Below are 16322 nucleotides of genomic sequence, written 5' to 3' on the forward strand. Positions count from 1 at the left end.
TGATTGATTAGTGAATGAAATGACTAGGCGGATGAAATGACCAGGGGATGAAATGACCGGGGATGAAATGACCGGGAACCATCATTATTAGCGGCCCCCAAAAGTGGAAAAGACGCTATTAGTTTTGTGTGAAATGTCAGTCCGTCTGTCCCGTTTAGATCTCAGAAACTAGAAGAGATAAAGGAAAATCGGACACAATGATATTTTAGATCATTCAAAGTTCTGATGCAACGGCTACTTTTTTTCTTTTCTGAAAGCGAAAAATCTTATTTTCAAATCAATTATGCAAGTAGTTTTTTCATAAAAATACACCACTTCTACAACTATTCACTATTAATAGTAACAAACACTAGAAGCTTATTAGTAAGGAAGATACATGTAAACAGTTTTTAGAACAAATTTGTGCAAATGGTTTTAGATTTTTGGTCAAAAAAATTTTGTTTACAATTGTATTGCTAAATTATGTAAGTTCTGTCATACTAAAGACTACATTTAAAAAAAAAATATGTGAAATTTTTTTTTAAAGAGAAAAAATCTATTTATTATGGAAATAAGTTGGACATAATTTAAAACAATAATTAATAAGTTTCTTGTTTCTGAGATCTAAATGGGACGGGCAGATACACCGCTAAACTACAAAATACAAAATATCGTCTTCTGCCCTTTCGGGGGCCGCTAAAAATGGCCTGTTTTGAAAGGCGCCTTTATGATTACTAAATATTTCAAGCCATCGATCTGCTGGTCCACGTTCGTTTCTCGTCGATGTGTTGATCTTCGTCTTGTCAATAAATATCATCACTGCACGTGTCACATTGACCTTATCAGTGATGTGATTTGACCTGTGCCCCTTCACCTTTTCCTCCCCCCCCCATTTTTTTTTATAAGGGTAGATTTAATTTTAATAAATAACACTTACTTCTGTGTTAAAAAGAAGTCTACAACATGAGTAGAATAAAGAAAAGAAATGTTTTTAAAAGTATCTAAAGTTCAGAAAGAGAGTGAGAGAATAAGAGAAAGACACAGAGACAAAGATCAAGAGACAAAGAGAGAGAAAGAGATAAAGCAAGAGAGGGAGAGTGACCAAGAGAGAAAGAGGGCAAAAAAAAAAAAGAGAGAAAGAAGAGACAGAGCAAGAGACAAAGAGAGGCAGAGAACGTGATAAAGCAAGAGAGAGAGAGAGAGAGAGAGAGCAATAGAGAAAAAAAGCAAGACAGAAAGAGAGCAAAAGACAAATAGAGAGAAAGAGATAAAGCAAAAAAGAGAGAGAGAACGAGAGAAAGAAAGTAAGATAAAAACAGAGCGAAAGAGAGAGAGAGAGAGGGAGAGAGAGAAGAGACAGAGCAAGAGAGAAAGAGAGCGAGAGAAATAATGTCTAAGATATTATCTGGCTTCACATCTAGCAACGAAATCTCTCTGCGACATTTTCTCTTTAAACACAGATTAAGTAAAGAGACGTAAAGGTGTCTTTCATTAGAAACATTGACAACCTTCTATTTTAGAACTGTAACACCGTATACATTTGCCTTAGTGTATTTCTATAGTAGTGTAGTCCTACACCTGTTTTACATCAACGTTTTGTTTGTCATATTAATTTAACAATCCTATAACATCATTGCCTGCAGTCTGCACATATAATTGGTTGATTCTTAAGTCGTTTTAAATAACACTAATGTATAAACTAATAACACACGATAATTAAAAAAAAAATACATGTGCAAAATAAAGAAAATCTTTTTTTCTTACGAAAACAATGTATCGATAAAAATAGACTGTTGACCAGCGAACTTCAAATGATATGCCAGTCATTGTCCCTCTAGTGAAGAGAGAGATTTTGTGTTATGGGTTGGGGCTGTGGTGATAGTAGTTTTTAAACGATTGATATTTGTACAAACATGCTGAACTGTTAGAGTACGAGTTATTATCATGAAGTACTAACAAACGAAAGCTGCGGAAAGGGAGTTGATCACCGAGAGAAGAGCAAATAAATACCAAAAATGAAACACAAAAACAAAGCATAAAGAAAAATTATGTCATAATAATTATGATGCGTCTCTAGACATTACACACGTAGACTTAGTGGTGAGGCGCTTGGCTTCCCAACAGGGGATACCTGGTTCGAATCCTGGTGAAAAACCAGGATTTTCAATTTCGGGCTCCCTGACATTAGTTGGCGGTTGGTCGTTGCACTGGCGAGACGATAGGGTCAACTGTTTACGATCAGCTGACACATTAAATAAAGGGACCAAACGTCACATACTTAGCTATGGTTGTGAATAGAAGGATGAATTTCCATTGTTGATGTCACACAAAATAATTATTTAGCAGTAATTAATTGACTTTTTTTTTTTTCATTGATGTATGTCTTGTCTATGCCAATAAATAAGTGTGCAACTCGATCCGATCTTGGGTGTGGGAGAAACAACGTGTAAACCCTTTTTCACCACAAAACAGAGTGATAATGTAAGCTTTTTAAAACGAGAGGCTCTGAGAGAGACAGGGAGTTTAAAGAGGCAAATAAAAAAGAAAGAAAGAAAGAAAGAGAATGTGTTTTTAAAAATTAGAGAGGACAAGAGAGAGAGAAAAAAAGTTGAAATAGAAAGGATAGGTGTGTGTGCATTTCAGGGATTGAGAGAAAGTGTGTCAGGGATAGAGAGAAATAAAGGGGAGGTTATCAAAATTAAAAGATTGCTGAGAAAAAAAAAAGATGGAGAAAAAAAAAAGACAAATGACTTATTTTCTTACAGCCTTTCTCCTATTCCCCCGTCTCAGAGGGAACACCCGACACCTTTTTCTCTTGAGCTTTTAGCAATGAGCAAGGATCTAGTTCTTTTCGCGTTGTTTTTCTTTTTTCTGTTGACCTTTTCTACTTCCTTTAATTACATCAAGTCAAGGCCGTGGCCGCTCCTTCTCCACGTCCAGACTATGTATCTACTGGCGATAATCTTTCTTTACTGAACACATTAGCAATTATTGTCACCATGCATTCAACTGGGGGGGGGGGGTTGTGGCTGAGATGTTAAGCGTTTAGCTTCCGAACCTGGGGTCCTGGGTTCGAATCTCAGTGAAAACTGGGATTTTGAATTTCGGGGTTTTTAGGACGCCGCTGAGTCCACCGAGCTCTAATGGGTACTTTACTTTCGTTGGGGAAAAGTAAAGGCGGTTGGTCGTTGTGCTGGCCACATGACACTCTGCTCGTTAACCGTTGGCCAAATAAACAGATGACCTTAACTTTACTTTTTTTTTTTAATGCGATTCATATCATCTCACAATCACCTCATCTGCCTCTTGACTTTCGTCGTAGGGGTGCTGTGGTAGTATGCGTAACGCAATCCCTCCACTTTTCCCGGGATGGCTGCCTGGTCGTGCGGTTTGCATGCTGGACTGTCGTTCAGATTTATCGATGGTCCCGGGTTCAAACCCTGCCCGCTCCCATCCCCCGTCGTCCTGCTGGAGGTTTGGACTAGGAAGTAATTATCTTCAACTCTGAAGGAACATCCGAAACATGTCAAACATTTTACAAAACATTTTACCAAGCAATTACCTTCACAGAAATACTATTTTCTACTTTGTTGTTTTTAGCTTGTCTGGCCTTTATTCACGTATTACAAACATCAACGCTGAGCTATTGCCTCATCACTCACCCAACGCCCCAATGATTTAACAATGGTAACATATTTCCGTGCTCTAGTTTCGTTTTACACGTGAAATAAACACAATAAGTCAATACAGGTGTCGCAATTTCATTAAGTTCAGTTGCCAAGAATTAAAAGTCGATTCGAATGCACGAACTCTTTCTTATATAAAGTTAGAAAAAAATCAATATTCCCTCACAATATTATTGTGTGAAAGTGTTTGGTATCAAATGACCCTCCAAAATTCAGTTAATAGACGTAGGTTCTTATTACTATCTTAAGAACTTTAAACAAATATTCCTCCATCTCTCTTTCCCCCTCTCATCTGTCTCCTATCACACTCCTCTATATTCCACATCTCTCTCTTATTTTCCAATCTCTCTCTCTCTCTCTCTCTCTCTCTCCCTATCTATCTTAAACATAAATCTGAATTTAGAAAGCCTTCAGGACAGAAGACTTAAAACTAAAGTAGCAATTATACATAAAACACTGAACCATAATCTTCCAATACAAAACTTAATAAAATACTCAGAAAGACACAAAGATAAAGGTACATTCCCAGTTCCAAATGCTAGGACGTATTGGCTCTTTCGTCCCTAGTGCTATTAGAGCATGGAATGGGTTGCCTGAGCCAGCCAGGAAAAACAATGAGTTGGCAGAATTTAAGTCATTGATTAACATGTATGACTAATTGCATGATGCGTAGGACGTAATCATCTTTTTTTTACTTTACTTTTTAAAGAAACGTCTGTATTATATAAGATAAGATAAGATAAGATAGTTCAATATTATTTGAATTGACCTTCCCAAATTATTTTGAATATAAGTGTCATTTTAACTGATATATTCTATTATATATTATTTTTATATATTATATTATATATTATAACTGAGTGTATGTTTTTAACTATAATTTTTGTAAATGCTTTTTATGCCAATAAACAAAAGGCCTACCTTCTACATCTGAAGAAGAAATACCACAGTGATGCCAATGAAGTTAACAGAGTGAATAACAAACAAACAAACAGACCTTACACCTTAGTAAATAGTCGATTTCATTTACCAACAAACCGGGAACTTAAAGACTTCGCTAGACCAAACAATTTACTACTATACTAAATAGGCAAGCACGCTTTATCTCAACCAAATAACGCAGACTTATTTTCTAAACGCCAATGACCGAGAATGAGCTGCTACGTAATGAGACAAAACGTCAAAATCACAATTTTATAAATAATTTAAAGGTGCAGAGGTTGAGTGGTAAAGTGCTTGGCTTCCGAACCCAGGGTGGGGGGGGGGGGGAGGTCCTGTGTTTGAATCCTATTGAAGACTGGAATTTTAAATTTCTGGATCCTTGGATGCCTTTGAGTCCACCCACCTCTAATGGGTACCTGACATTATTAGTTGGGGGAAAAGTGAAAGCGGTTTGTCGTTGTGCTGGCCACATGACACCCTCGTTAACCGTAGGCCACAGAAACAGATAACCTCTACATCATCTGCCCCATAGACCAGTGAGACCACAAGGTCTGAAAAGGGAACTTTACTTTTATAAATAATTGAATCTTCATTTAATAATATACACGGTAAGCACTATTTTTCCCTCCATTTTGGTTCTCTCTTCTCTCTTCTTTCAACACGCATTCGCACCATTCCACATTCACACTCTGGTGCGCACGTAACACGTACCTTCTGCTGCAGTTGGTTTGTTGCTATTCTTGGAGTGGTATATATCTTCTGAGACGCCAGCTGAGCAGTTCTTGGAGATGAGTGTGCTCATGGACACCGGAATGGCATCAGCGATTCTTTCCCGAGGTAGAAAGTCGCCTATTGCCATGGCATTGAAGATTTCAGTGATCCCTGGACACTAAATGAAACACAGCAACAAGTAATGGTGTTGAAAATAAAAATAATTGAATGTTTAAAAATGTATTCATATGATACCTATTTCAATTTTAAACGCTAATAGTGACTATGTAACCCTTCTTTCCGATTAATGCCGATATAACTTATGGTTCGTGTCGTGGTTAGGGATTTGGAGGCCCGTGGCAGGGAGGGGGGGGAGGCTTGACCTCTTTAGGAGCCCCTGCAATTTGACATTCGACATCATGAAACGAGATAATACCGTAATATTTAATGTAAAAACACATTTTGGACACTCATGTGGGGGCCCAGGGGAGATTTTCAATTTTGGAACTCCCGTCCCCACCCTTGCTACGCCACTGCATACAGTACGAAAGTCAACATCTAAAACATTTTAATTAGAGAACCGCTGGGCTTAAAGCATCATCACTGATGTAATATCGTAGAGAAGATAAGAATAAACGTCACTAACTGAGATTTTAAAGACCAGTGTGCTATATTCTCAGATTAAAGTACACGATGTGATTAAATTTGTCATAAAGACATAGACACTGAATATGTACAAAATAAAAATATCTCTCAAAGCAATCTTTTCATTAGCCATGATAATCTGTCATTGTCTTACGCAAGAAGTATTTACACAATTTTTTAACATGAGCTTGCCATACCACTAGAAGGAGGGGCGACGGCTGAGCGTTAAAGCGCTTGTCTTCCGATCCGAGGGGTCCCAGGATCTGGGAGTGTTTTCTATTTCGGGATCTTCAGGTCGCCTCTGAGTCCACCATTTGTAAGCCTGCATGCACTTAGGCTCTGTACTGGGATTAATTCCTTACAGCACGGTCCAGGTATCAAGCAGTGTTCTTTAGGGTCTGCCTGTCTCCGTACAAAGCGAGACCCCGCAGGCACCAGTTCTATCTGTTTTAATACTAGTCGTTATCTTCGATTGTGTTTCTGAGCACCCTGCAGTCGTAGAGGATGTGTTCTACTGTCTCGTCTGCTGCGTGGCAATGTCCACATCTGGGGTCTGAGTCTACCTACCTTTAACATACGTTGGGGGCAAAGGTAATGGTAGTTGGTTGTTGTGCTGGCTACATTACATCCTCGTAAACAGTGACCCACAGTATAGATGACCTTTACATCATTTGCCCCGTGGATTACAAGGTCTTTAAGGGGAACAATACCAACAGAGAACATTTCAACTAGCGAGACATGCCCTTGTGGAGTGTCACCAGTGGATGACGATCTTATTAACTAAAGCTGCCAACTTTATAAAGAGTCCCGAACAAGATACTGCCTAAGAACACCCATCTAGCTTATATGTAGGGTTGCCTGATCTGATAACCACTGCGCAGTTCATCTAAAATAGAGTCCTCCAATATGATAATGCGAACGAAAAAGTAAAAGAAGCACATTACATTTAATATTTAGCACTTATATTTAGCACTTATATTTAGCACTTATATTTAGCACTTATATTTAGCACTACTTAAGAATCAAACTACCAAACTTATCGATGTTTGAAAAATGTAGAGACGATTGCGTAGAACATTTTAAAAAATCATTTAAAGACACTGGCTATACATTTAGATTCACATACATTAGAAACTTCACCTCGGCCTGGCGCGTGCAGTTTCCATCCGAGGCCTTGCAAGATCCCAGGACGCTGAGGAGGAAGTCCTCGCTGTGGGAGGTGGCGGACTGAAGAAACTGCATGAACTGCTTCCGGGTCAACCCTGAAGAGTTCGCCACAGGCAACGAAAAGTGTTTGAGCAGAACTCCCAAGGAGCTGTTGACCATCTGCTCTCTGGTTGCTTCATTTGCAAACGACGCCGCCGTGAGCAGAGATGTGCAGACCATGGCCAGGAGGAAGACGCATACGCTATGCTTACTTGGCATGTTTCTTGCAAGGCTAAGGGCAGCTAGCGCAGCTCTGAAGATGAGAAAAAAAAAAGATTATTTAATTTCTTAAACAAGAACAGTTTAATTGTTACTACATCTATTAAGTCACTCTGTCTGTCTGGTGAAAGAGTTCCTGTCAAAAGGATAAAGCATACGTCTCTATATAGAAATCAGAAACAGACTGAGCACACACTGTTAACACGTAATATGTCTTCATTTCAATAATAGAAACAAGAAGAACCTATAAAATACAAACCAATGCCAACGAATGTTTGTTTGGTCTTCTTAAAACTTACATTAAATTTAATCTCCATGCTTAAACGTTGCAAAAACACATTATCATTAATATTTTGTTCCGGTTTTTTAATGTAAATATCATATAAATGCTAAATGAAAATCTTATACTGACTTATATTTCATTAACTATAAAGTTGTTCCGGATATTGTTTAAAAAAAAAAAAATTAATTATGTCAAATGATTGTTTGAAATCGCATAATTGACTAATATTACACTTATATTCTTCGACAATACGTCACTATAGTTTATTTATCGATATCAAATTGTTCCGTATTTTCAACTTAAAACAAATGTATGTCAAATGACTTTATTTTTTCAAAAATATCGGCAATTGGTTGTTTTAGGATTTTAAAATAAGAAAGTAATTTACTAGAAACGATTATTGAAAATCAATTTTTAGACTTATTTTACAGTTAATTTTGTTGCCGAAACATAACAAAAGTTGTTTAATCGGTAAAGAATGTTCCGGATTTTGTTTTGAAAAGAAATCGACCTACATTACTTTAATTTTCTTACAAATCGTCGCCAAAAATGTTCCGAATTTTACATGAAAAATCTACTAACGCCTAATAACTGTTTGAAATCACTCTTCTAATAAAAAAAAATAAAGTAATCTTGTTCTCATTTACGAAAATTGGTTGTTTTTTTATAAAAAATATTTTAAATTTATTGATTTACTCGTATTGATAAAGATATTTTTAGTCTCATTAGGCAGTGTAACGAAGTGGATTTTTTCCTTTGATGTCATATTAAACTTCATAATCTGACTTGTATTTTAAAAAGACATATTAGCTAGATTTAGATCTAATCTAGATTTTTTACACAAAATCTAGATTTATTTTACACTAGAGCTAGATTTTTCAAACTAGATTTAGATTTATATTCTAATTAAAATCATTGTAGCTTCTAGATCTAGAATTTCTTGGTCTAGTTTAGAATGTCTGTTGTGTTGTTTTTACATGTTTCGGGTGTTCCTTTATAGTTGAAGTCCAAACCTCCAGAGGGTCGACGGGGGATGGGAGCGGGGAGGGTTTGAACCTGGGATCATCCATAAATCCAAACGACAGTCCAGCGTGCAAAACGCACGACCAGACAGCCATGATTAAGACTAGATCAACGTCTAATATATTAACAATAAACGTTAAAATACAAGAAAAGTAATAATTTTTTCCCCACATTAAAAAGGGTGCCGGTACGCCGTACCGGTGCGTACCGTCACAAAAATAAAAGCACTGGGTGAATTGTATAGACATCGATATCCTTAGGCAGTATTTATTTTTTCAAAAAAAGTTTTTTGAGATTGATTTAATCAATGAAAGTCAAATTCTTTCCTTGCAGTCGGAGCTTGGTTTCATTCACTGGCGTTAGATGCCTACCATGTACAAAAAATATATTTATTAACCTTTTTAAGTCATTGCCAGCCGATGAACCTTCCTGCTTTTGAAATAATTCCAAAATTGTATTAAAGTGTTGAACAAAACAAGAACCATAACTCACTTTCGAAAGCAGCGAACCACAGAGTACACTAAAAGTTGAACCTGTCCCTTATTACTTGTTTCATACAAACCTTTGTTATCTTCGGCGTGGGTTTGAATTTAATTTGCAATTGCTATAATTATATTCAAATAAGAATAAGAGTGTGGGCTAAAATTTTAACAAGATGTTGCCTGTGTCACAACTCACATGGAAAATAGTGGGATAGATCTGGATTCTCTTTATTCTATATTATGTATGAAGCCTTTGGAGCGTCCAGCCACGGGTGGTGCCCTCATATGTCGCAATAAGCTACACAACTACACAATTTGGAAGTAATATTTCATCACTAACGAAAAAAAAAAGTATTTTTTGTGTCACAAATACGTTTTCAATCATTTTAATTTCAGTTTTAACCAATTTTAAAACAACATCATAAGACATAAGGGTTTGTTTTTATAGGTTTGGTTATTTCATAATATGTGTCGTGCAATTTTCGAAAACGTCACTAAACCAAATTCTGCTTTGCAATTGTTTCGATATAATATTTAAACAGTAGAAATTTTTTTTAATTCAATAAAATGTAGGAAATATGGATATCTCCATTCGAGCAAGTTTTTGTCACGATTGAATTTGTTACGCTGGGTAGGGCACGTATCCCTTATGGGAGACGAACGCATGCCAAAGGCAGTCTTTTTTGGAGAGCAAAAAGGTGGTCGACGTAACAGAGGCGCCCCACGGAAACGCTTCAAAGACCAGCTTAGGCGTCAACTTTCCTTGGTTGACATAGAAGAGAACACCTGGTTGCATGCGGTCTCAGAACGAGACAGCTGGAGGTCACTCACGAAGATCGCGGGATACACATTTGAGACCAAAAGAAAATCCACTGCCGAGGACAAACGCAGAAGACGAAAAGAAAATCTAAATTCGACCACCTGCGGACAATGATTATGCTTGCTATGAATGTGGCAAAATATGTAGGTCACAGCTGGGGCTGCTCAGCCACGCGAAATGCTGCACTCCTCACTAATCTTTGGACCCGAAGACAAGGCTTAGTATTATTATCAAATCATAAACGTTTACGCGCAAGATCTAAGGACAATAGATGTAGTGGCGTAGCATCCATGGCTCAATGAACCCGGGCCCACGACCCTTAGGGGCCCACAGTCTGTGACGAACCAACCATGGCGCAAATGGATTTCATGCGTTTGGGCCCCTAACTAATGAACCGTTGGGGCCCACATGGGCCCTTGGGGATGACACCAAACTGGAATACGTAATAGCACTTTCGTAAAGGCGATTAAAAATGTAACCTTAAAAACCTTCTCAAAATATCCTATTCCTAAACCTTAGACCAAAAGTTTACTTCAAAACATTAAACTGTACTAGAGTCTGAGTAGCAGCAGCCTAGACTGCTTTGATGTAAAGATCTGTTTCAGATTATCAGGTTTGTTGTAATGGTGGCTAGCCTTAATCATGAGCTGGTGATGACAACTGTTAACAGCTCGTTCCATTTTTACAAAGCTTATATCAACTCACTCTGTCTGTCTGTCTGTCTAGTAAAAGTTTGTACACGTTAATTCTCCCAAACCAAATCTCGGATAAAGCTGAAATTTCTCTCAATTATTTATTTTAGCTGACAACACAAGAATCAATACAAAAAACTTAACTAATTAGTAAATTAACTAGTTGTAGTTAATTATTTAGTTTGCTATCTCGAACACGAGAAATTTGGTCTGATTGACACGGAAAAAATTTTTCGACACATTTGCAAATTATTCAGCTGTCACAAAACTCAATCTGTTTCTTTATTTTTTTCTGCATTAGAAAAAAAAAAGAATTTTTCTTAATCTTATGTCGATTTGAAGAAAAATTCTGAGGTTTTCTAAAAAAAAAAAATGAAAACAAAATATATACCGTAGTCAGTTGCATTGTGGATCGTTGGAGACTGATTAATGTTAATTGGTTGAAACTTGGATCATAGTTCAACATCATATTTATACAAAATCTTCGATACAGCAGTTTGAGCATTATGTTCACGGTACTAACCACAACTTATACTTGGTCTTAAATAATTCCATCAGCTGCGCTCAAAAAGTTGCAGACTTCTATGACTTTATATAAAATGTCAGTATGACGACTTCCTAATTTAAATGAACCACAAAACATGGAAGTAACAAACTCGACTAGCTTTCTTTTCTATTAAAACAGCACTTTTATTTCCTCTCTAGTTTCTACCTCACAACCTCCACCAACAGATTAGCCGCTCTACTGAGTTTCTGAATTCCTGACCTCTCGTTACCCCGCTAGGCTGACCCATTCAACCGCTGGACAGGTACAGAACAGGGGCGTAACTTAAGGGTGACACTCATGCTCCACGACATATACACATACACACACCAAGATCCTTTCACAACAATGTGCATATGTTTTTACCCACGACTTTTGATTCAAGATGGGCGCTTCTCTAATTTAATAGGGAGAGTATAGTTTACAGGACACTGAAATAATTGTTCCCTACAAGGTAAAAGTATAAAGTGAAATTCCTCTTTCAGACCTTGTGGTCAATATAGCAAAGCGGTTCTCAACCTTTTAAGCTTGGCGACCCCTTTTTACAATCCCCCACTCTGCCGCGACCCCCCCCCTCCCACACACATACAGCAATAGAAGAACAGACGTTTTCGATGGTCTTTGGCGACCCCTGGCAAATCGTCAATCGACCCCCAAGGGGGTCGCGACCCACAGGTTAAGAACCCCTGTTATAGCAGATGATGGCATCTTTTTCTGTGGCCAACAGCCAACGAGGGTGTCATGTGGACAGCACAACGACCAACCACCTTTACTTTTCACCAACTCATGTCAAGGGAATTCAGAGTTGCCCTACGATCTCGAAATTAAAAATCCCAGTCTTCACGGACATTTGAACCCGAGACCTTCGGTTCGTAAGTCAAGCGTTTTACCGCTCAGCCGCTGCACCTCCTCCCTACAATGTTATCATCAAGGAATGATGCTCAAACTGCAATGAGATACTGATAGTTTGTTGTACCAAAGATGCTTACACAAAATACTTTCTGTTCCTCAATGGCAACAATGGCAAAAGAACGCCTGGACGCTGCAGCACTTAGGGAAAAAAAATAAAGCAAATTTGTGAGCGCAATCAACGTTGTTTACAAAAAATATTGTAAAGTGAGCATCAAGATCTACGTAAAGCTGTGAATTAACTGGAGAAGATCTTGACTGAAGTAGGCGAAAACATTGGAGAAGATCTAGACTGAAAAAGGCTACAACATTGGAGAAGATCTAGACTGAAGTAGGCTACAACATCGGAGAAGATCTTGACTGAAGTAGGCGAAAACAGTGGAGAAGATCTAGACTGAAGTAGGCTACAACATTGGAGAAGATCTAGACTGAAGCAGGCTACAACATCGGAGAAGATCTTGACTGAAGTAGGCTACAACATTGGAGAAGATCTAGACTGAAGTAGGCTACAACATCGGAGAAGATCTTGACTGAAGTAGGCGAAAACAGTGGAGAAGATCTAGACTGAAGTAGGCTACAACATTGGAGAAGATCTAGACTGAAGTAGGCTACAACATTGGAGAAGATCTAGACTGAAAAAGGCTACAACATCGGAGAAGATCTAGACTGAAGTAGGCTACAACATTGGAGAAGATCTAGACTGAAGTAGGCTACAACATTGGAGAAGATCTAGACTGAAAAAGGCTACAACATCGGAGAAGATCTAGACTGAAGTAGGCTACAACATTGGAGAAGATCTAGACTGAAGTAGGCTACAACATTGGAGAAGATCTAGACTGAAGTAGGCTACAACATTGGAGAAGATCTAGACTGAAGCAGGCTACAACATCGGAGAAGATCTTGACTGAAGTAGGCTACAACATTGGAGAAGATCTAGACTGAAAAAGGCTACAACATCGGAGAAGATCTAGACTGAAGTAGGCTACAACATTGGAGAAGATCTAGACTGAAGTAGGCTACAACATTGGAGAAGATCTAGACTGAAGTAGGCTACAACATTGGAGAAGATCTAGACTGAAAAAGGCTACAACATTGGAGAAGATCTAGACTGAAGTAGGCTACAACATTGGAGAAGATCTAGACTGAAGTAGGCTATAACACTGGAGAAGATCTAGACTGAAGTAGGCTACAACATTGGAGAAGATTTAGACTGAAGTAGGCTACAACATTGGAGAAATGACTTTGAGAGTGGAAACATGAGACTGCTGTAGATCTTGAGGTGTTCATCCATTTTTTTTGTTTCCCCTGATTGAGGAAAGTTATAATCCGATTTGATGAGACTACCACAGACTACCACTGACTACTGTAAACTTGTGAAGAGAAAATTTAAGATGCAGAGAAGACTTTCAAACTCAACGTATTATACCAAACTATCGATCTCATGGGCATAATAATTGTCAATATTTTAAGTCTTGAACTCAATTTCTAACGTTGTTTTTGTTCTTAAATTAGAAGCAAGGTAACTTATTTGTCTATATTTTGTTAGCCAGCGCTAACTAATTGGTAATATTATTTTATTGATTTTTGTGTTGTCAGGTAAAAGAAATATGTGTGCAAAATTTCAAGCTTGATCCGAGCTTGGGTGTCGGAGAAATAACGTGTACAAACTTTTTACCAGATAGATAGATATGTAGTGCTGATATACATTTTTGTAAAAAATAATAGACTTAACATGAAACTTTAAACTTATTGACAGACTCCACGTATGGTTTTCCCTTGTATTTATTAAAATTAGCTTTTAGAAAGGACAATAACTTTATTTTCAAGTCGCTTGGCTATTTTTAGTACTTTTGGAAAATTATTGCTGTTTCTCGCAATGTAAACTGTTTATACAACTAAAACAAACTTGACGATAACACTTGTTATTACATGTCAATTATCGATCTGACTATGTACGTCCTAATGTATATCCAGGTCGTGTTAGAAGAGAGGATTTAAAGGATTAGAAATGATTAGTTCAAGATTTCAGAGCTTCACAAGTCACAATATATCGCGCATTAAGATACATCTAAGCTCTTCTGACACACAGAAGACTACCCTGGCTCGGACATGTCACTCGCATACAAGATGGAGGAATTCCTTAAAGACATCCTGTACGCTGAGCTTGCAGGGGGAGTCAGACCCGAGGGCCGCCCAAGACTTATCTGCAAGCGAGACATGAGAACCACAGGCATCAACCGAAATATGTGGGAGGAGATAGCCCAAGACCGGACAGCATGGAGACAGACAGTACGTGACGAAACGTAGCTGCATCGGTCAAGAGAAATAAAAAGAAAGCTGCCTTGTCAACTAGCCCTAGGACAAAACCGTTAAATTTGAATAATGATTTTAAAAGTAAAAAAAAAAAAAAGGAAAAATGTTTACTTGACATTTTTTTCAGCCTATATATGTACATGGAGGTTGAAGCTGTGTGTATTTGTCAATAGAAATTTGCATGCGTTTTTCCAAAGCTTTTATCAACTTACTCTGTCTGTCTGTCTGTCTGATAAAAAGTTTGAACATGTTATTTCTTCCACACCCATTCTCGGATCAAGTTAAATCTTTAAGTAATTAATTATTGTACCTAACAAAACATGAAACTATTTTATAAAATTAAACAATCAATCAATTAATTATTGGTAAGTAATTATTTTGTTTGATATCGAAACAGGGAAATAACTTCTACATTATTGATATATATAGTTCTAAATGTGGAGTTCTTCCCTTTAGATATTTATTTAAAAAAAATAATTTTTCAATTTTACTTGTTGCTTGTTTTCATCAAATTGGGCATTAAGAAATGAATACGCCTGAATTAGCTGCTTAAAGCTACAACTTTACAAATCAAAATACAAATCAAAACATTAGGAGCAATACATGAATGCGATATATTAGCAGCCATCTGTGGTTAGTGCATGTATACATTGCTACAGACTACTAGAAGGTGGGCACTACTAAGAAAAAAAAGTGGTAACTGATTGAGGACGTGGAAGTAGGCTAAAGTTTTACGGCTGTTGAAATGCAATACCTCTTAAGTCATTCGTCAATAGTTTCTGCATCGATAGCTATGCAAGTGACTTTGTTTCCAATGTTTAGTTAATAATGCTGAAAATGTGAGCATTAAGGCAGGCATTGATTTACATGAGCTGTACATATGGATACAAAATTAGAATAACTTAACGATTTAAAAAAAAAATGAATGGCCGATGTACTACAGTGTAGAGATGCATAGCAAATTTATAAGCATTTGATTTATATAGTATACATTTTTATGGTTGTTAAGTTCATGCATAAATATTTATTTCACTGGAACCCATTTCAAGAGGAACATTTCAACGATGACACTTTGTACTTCATTTTTTTATAAATCGATAAGTAAATTAAGAGGAGCGGTGGTTGAGTGGTAAAGCGCTGAACCGAGGTTCCCGGGTTCGAATCCTGGTGAAGACTGGGACTTTTAATTTCGGGATATTTGCGTGCCTCTGATGGGTAATAACTAACAAACTAAACTATGAAGTTTGGATGAATATCCGAATCAAATGAAGCAGCTCGTTGCCAATGAAAGTCAAGACACTTGTACAAGACCAAGTGAAGAGCAGTAAGATCAACTCAAGACACCTGTACAAGACCAAGTGAAGACCTGTAAGATCAAGTCAAGACACCTGTACAAGACCAAGTGAAGAGCAGTAAGATCAAGTCAAGACACCTGTACAAGACCAAGTGAAGAGCAGTAAGATCAAGTCAAGACACCTGTACAAGACCAAGTGAAGACCTGTAAGATCAAGTCAAGACATCTGTACAAGACCAAGTGAAGAGCAGTAAGATCAAGTCAAGACACCTGTACAAGACCAAGTGAAGAGCAGTAAGATCAAGTCAAGACACCTGTACAAGACCAAGTGAAGAGCAGTAAGATCAAGTCAAGACACCTGTACAAGACCATGTGAAGACCTGAAAGATCAAGTCAAGACACTAGTAGAAGAATAAGTCAAGACAGTAGAACAACAAGCCAGGACACTTTTACAAATCCAAGTCAAGACACTGGCACAAATACATTCTATATCAAAAGAAACTTTTCGTTACTCTCAAAACAAGTCTTGAAATATGGTTTTGTCCTTTTTTTTAGAAGATAGACTCCAAGCATA

The 16322-nt window shown here is 37.5% G+C and overlaps 1 protein-coding gene across 2 annotated transcripts in view; it reads right to left on the minus strand.

The window, feature by feature from the left end:
• LOC106050545 (metal cation symporter ZIP14-like) overlaps positions 1 to 16322 on the minus strand; it is a 46769-nt gene that overhangs the window by 18456 nt on the left and 11991 nt on the right. For both annotated transcript variants that reach the window (XM_056044645.1, XM_056044644.1), the window contains exons 2-3: positions 7104 to 7422; positions 5319 to 5496 (exon numbers count right to left, since the gene is read on the minus strand). In XM_056044645.1, coding sequence (XP_055900620.1) covers positions 5319 to 5496; positions 7104 to 7388 — 463 coding nt within the window. In that variant the 5' untranslated portion in view covers positions 7389 to 7422. The remainder of the gene's footprint in view (positions 1 to 5318; positions 5497 to 7103; positions 7423 to 16322) is intronic.

The sequence above is a fragment of the Biomphalaria glabrata genome, chromosome 10, assembly GCF_947242115.1.
Source record: "Biomphalaria glabrata chromosome 10, xgBioGlab47.1, whole genome shotgun sequence".
NCBI lineage: Eukaryota > Metazoa > Mollusca > Gastropoda > Planorbidae > Biomphalaria > Biomphalaria glabrata.